The sequence below is a fragment of the Alligator sinensis genome, unplaced genomic scaffold (genome assembly GCF_000455745.1).
Source record: "Alligator sinensis unplaced genomic scaffold, ASM45574v1 scaffold405_2, whole genome shotgun sequence".
Classification (NCBI taxonomy): Eukaryota; Metazoa; Chordata; order Crocodylia; family Alligatoridae; genus Alligator; species Alligator sinensis.
The window spans coordinates 1,119,196-1,124,181 of record NW_005842160.1 but is presented as its reverse complement, the minus strand read 5'-3'; the positions used below and the strand labels follow the sequence as shown (position 1 = coordinate 1,124,181).

The window sequence follows — 4,986 nt, the reverse complement described above, 5'->3', positions numbered from 1 at the left end:
GGAGGGGGGGGGGTTCTGGCAGCCTATAGATCTGTTTTTATATTTCAGTTGTAAATTTTCCCCAAAGCTGTAGGAGCCGATCTTTTGATGTTTGCTATCAGTTTTACAAGGCATGCATATATTTAAATGTGTTTTTAAGAAACTCTGTTGCAAAAGGCATTCCCAGTATAGCACAGTCTCACCATAACTCCCTCTTCTCCAACCCTTTTGTGACTCCAGTGAGGCAAATTCTTGCATTGAAATATGTCTCCTCTAGCTCTTATCTGCAAGCTCCATAGAGTCCTTGTGAAAAGCTAGAGCAGGTTAGAGGTGGGGGAGAACATAAATAAAGGCTGTGAAGGGAAACTTTGTGTCAGTGTCTTCATCTATTCCTTTTTTTTTTTTTTTTTTTTTTTTTTTTTTTTCTCTTTTAAATTATAGGAAGCTTATGTGCAGAAAATGGTAAAAGTATGCAATGATTCAGACCGGTGGAGTCTCATCTCCCTGTCCAACAACAGTGGCAAAAATGTGGAGCTGAAATTTGTGGACTCCCTGAGGAGGCAGTTTGAGTTCAGTGTAGACTCCTTTCAAATCAAGCTAGACTCCCTTCTGCTTTTCTATGAATGCTCAGAGAATCCAATGACTGAAACTTTTCACCCAACTATCATTGGTGAGAGTGTCTATGGGGATTTCCAAGAAGCCTTTGATCACCTCTGCAACAAGATAATTGCCACCAGAAACCCAGAAGAAATCCGAGGAGGTGGCCTTCTTAAGTACTGCAACCTGTTGGTAAGGGGCTTCAGGGCTGCCTCAGAATCTGAGATCAAGTCCCTTCAGAGATATATGTGTTCAAGGTTTTTCATTGACTTCTCGGACATTGGAGAACAGCAAAGAAAGTTGGAGTCTTACTTGCAGAACCACTTTGTGGGATTAGAAGACCGCAAGTATGACTATCTCATGACCCTTCATGGTGTGGTGAATGAGAGCACGGTGTGCCTGATGGGACATGAGAGAAGACAGACTCTAAATCTTATCACTATGCTGGCCATTCGGGTCTTAGCTGAACAAAATATCATCCCCAATGTGGCCAATGTCACCTGCTATTACCAGCCAGCCCCATATGTAGCAGATGCCAATTTTAGCAATTACTATATTGCCCAGGTTCAGCCAGTGTTCACATGCCAGCAGCACACATATTCTACTTGGTTGCCGTGTAATTAAGGACCATTTGAATATACCTGGTGGGGAGAACATTTTTTAACTAATAGAGCGGGGTGACACACTCCTTACAATGGGGTGATTTGTGCAATGATGATCTGCTCTAGGTTTCAAGCTTAGTAAAGCTTGTGGTTCTTCTAATAAAAATAACGGGAGCATGATCTAGAAAAGAACCAGAAATAATTGGATTCTACCCCAGAGCACAAGAGGCCTGTCAATAAAAGCAAATGGCTTCCCCTGAAATAAACATGGGAGGAATGCATGATGACAATATGGGTTGGCGATACCTTCTCCCATAGCTTTGGCATAGAGAAGGTTGGGAAGCCTTTTTAAATTTTATTTTACTGTTTCAAAGAATGGGATCTGCAAAAAGGGAGACTATGGGAAGAAAACAAAACAACAAAACCCCAACATTTATATATATTTTCAGGAATTAAAAGTAGAGGCATAATGCAGAGATAAGCTGAAATAAAATGTATATTGGAATTACTGCATTTGGGGCTTGCAGCAAGTGCTGTCTCTGGAATGATCGTGTAGGATGTATAGCTTGCTTGAATAGAATACTTTAACAGAAACAGCTTGCTCCAAATGAACAGTAGGAGATTGGTACAGTTATAAAAACAGGGAGGGAGGAGGGAAAGTATGATGACAAAGTCCATTTATTTCCAGCTGTGTGCATGCTTCCCTTTTTTTTTTTTTTTAAATGTGAACTTGTAAGAAAAGCAGCTGTAGCAAACAAAATATGCTCAAGGACCAAAGATTTCACAAATAATTATCCAAGCAAAGAAAATACAGTAGAATATATATAATATATATTAAAAAGATGTTACTATATTTGTACACACCAATAGCAATCAAAAGTGCCTGATGCCTTCAGAAAATTTAAAGTGAGAAAAATTATAGTTTTGTGGTTTAACCATACATTTTGTTTTATCAGGGACACAAGAATTTTAAAAAAAACAAAACAAAAAAAAACAAAAAAAACACCAACAAAACAAACAAAAACATAAGCTTGTGAATAAGTGGTGGAGGAAATGCCCTATTTTTTTCTTGGCAAATACTTGTATAAAGTTAATGTTCTTGTGTGTGTGTGTGTGTGTGTGTGTGTGTGTGTGTATATAATACACACACACACACACGAGCTATATTAAATATGGTCTAGGAAAATGTAGCAATTAAGGAATGTTTAAATAAAGTACAATGTGTTTTCCAGGTTGCAACAGGATGTCATAGGACAGTGGGCACCTTGCAGTGAATTTATAACCCACACCTGAAAATTTGAAGTAAATGAACCAGTCAGGATTAGGTGGGATTCAAATAATGTCTTTGGTTGCAAGAACAAAGATTACAGTAATTCGGTGGGTTGCTTGTGAGCCATAACAATTTCACAAATGGGTAAATGTTTGACTAGCTGATCCTGTTTTAACTTTTTTGTGTACTGTAATGCCATTTTGACATTTAACCCACTAATGTTGTGACTGCATACCTCCATGGTGTATAATTCAGTGGAACGTGGATCAAAGATAGGCTATTTAAATCCCCTGACAGCTAAAGAATATTGTATTAGTTGGTGATTTGAACACTATTTGTTAATATTTAAAGGAATATTTTAATAGAATGCATTGTGCATTCCAGGACCACTAGAATTTTAATAAATGTGAAATGAACCCTTTTTAAGTGTTGCACGATTGCTTAACATTATATTTTATATAAATATATTATATATTTTTATTCAAATATTAAACATCTTTGATCTGGTTGTGACACTGCATTTACAATTTTAGTACTGTACTTTATTTAAATGGAATCACTTTACGTTGGAACAATATCTCTTCACTCTTAACTTCCTCTCCCAAGAGACCAGTAGGGGGGGAAATCAACCTTTACTGTTGTTTTTCACTTTGGTGACATCTCTGGGCAGTTTTTTTTTTAATTCTTTTTCTTCCAGCCATTGGTCTTTGAAGACCTAATGACTAAACAAAATCTAATTTTACACTTTGTAATATTTTGGTGTTATGGTAGAAAAGGGAATCTTGGACTATAAAAAGGAAACTCAGTATTACCTGTACCATTGTAGACCTTAAATTATGTTGTGGGGGAATTGGGAAGAGTGAGTGGAAAGAGGAGAGCGAAGGAACTGGTATTCTGGCAATGCATTCTCCCATTTTCCATTCAGAGCTGCTCAGACTCCTGTTTGTACCACACTTGGTACCTTTATCTCTGAAGGCAATTTAATAGGAACCTGATTTGTTTACTGAAGCACCTTCCCTGTGAATTCGTCAGGAAATGTAAAAGCTCTTTCACTGCCACTCATTTGGTTTACTTGTAGTCCTTGTCAACACCTCCTTTCCCTTGCTCCCTTCCTTCCCCCTCCCTTGCATACTGGCTTCCTCCTTCCTGTGGTCAGTACAAGGCCTTTCTTGATTTAATTATTTAAAAATAAAAGGTTTCTTTCTCATGGCCCCTTCCTTCAAGCTGTAGATCAAGATTGAAATGTACTTGTCAAAAGCAGAGCATTGCCTGTAGCTGTTCAGAGGCCTTTCTAACGGAAGCAAAGGGAGGGCTGGGGAAATAGGATCAGCTGGTAATGTGGTATGTCCTCACTTACCACAACTATGTGCAGCAAATAAATGAGTCATCCGCCTTTAAAAGGGTTTGGGAATCTGTAGCTGTGCCACAACCACAAAATGCTGATAATATATATATGACACGATGTATTTTCTTCCTTTTGAGGAGCTTTTTTCCATTTGCTTTTTAAAAGTTTGATTTATTTCTTTTCTCCGCTTCAATTTTTCTATGTTTTATGACTGACAGCAGCCAGTTATCTTATAGTGCATACAGCAGGACTCTGAGCTAAAGTGCATCTTTCAGCATTCGCATTTTGATACATATATAATATGTTTTTATATATATTATATAGGTATTATGGACCTATTTTGCATATGTAAATGAACAAGTGCTGGAACGGGCAGGGGTTTGTTTTATAGTAAGTAGTTAAAAAGGTGTCTGTTAATGGTGGGAAGGAGCCATGAGTTCAGGCCAAGAGGGAAATAAGAACATCTTTTCAAGGCTGGTTTGCTTCTGTGGTTTGCACACCTTCCCCTTTTTATAAAGCTGGTTTGTTTTTGTTTTTTGTTTTTCTTCTTCTTTGCTTTCTTTACCTTCTCTTCAGCACGCTAATGCTTTTACAGCAAGAAAGCACTTTGTACTTTGTAGGTTTTACTTTCCCATCTGGTCTGAGGGACTGAAGATTAGAACTTGTTAAGGAGACAGTCTTCCCTTTTAAAATGCTGACTGATTTAAAATGTTGACCCAACTACAGTAAAGCTGTTCATTTGATGGCTGAATTTATTGCTGTGTTTAACATAAAAAGAACGACACAACTGAGAGCTCAACATTAGATTATTTTCTTATGTATATATCCTCCCAAATACAAGAAGTTTCTCTTGAAAATGTACATCACCATGAAGTTCAGAATTTTCTAATTCCTCTTATTTTTATTTTATCCCCTTTTTTTTTCTTTTTCTTTTTTTTAAGAGAAAAAAAATATCCTCTTTTCCTTTCTGTTGCACAAGAACTTTCATGTAATTCTTACAAAGCTTTGTAGGAGAGGTGTTTATGTGAATTGTACAATGTTGAAGGCTCATACCAGTTCAAAAGATGCGCTTTTTTTATTGTTGTTGAGAAAATGAAGTGTTGTTAGATGAAGCTGCACAGAAAAGAAAAGGAAAAAATGTAATTACATATTCAGCTCCTATTATACTCTTCTGTATGGGTTTGTTTTTTGGT

At 37.0% G+C, this 4,986-nt stretch overlaps 1 protein-coding gene across 1 annotated transcript in view; it reads left to right on the top strand.

Moving 5' to 3' along the window:
• TENT5A (terminal nucleotidyltransferase 5A) overlaps window positions 1-2,369 on the top strand; it is a gene marked incomplete at its 5' end in the record, with an annotated part of 3,636 nt that extends 1,267 nt beyond the window's left edge. Inside the window, one exon of the mRNA XM_014520842.2 lies at window positions 421-2,369. Coding sequence (XP_014376328.2) covers window positions 421-1,200 — 780 coding nt within the window. The remainder of the gene's footprint in view (window positions 1-420) is intronic.
• Between the last annotated feature and the right edge of the window lie 2,617 nt (window positions 2,370-4,986).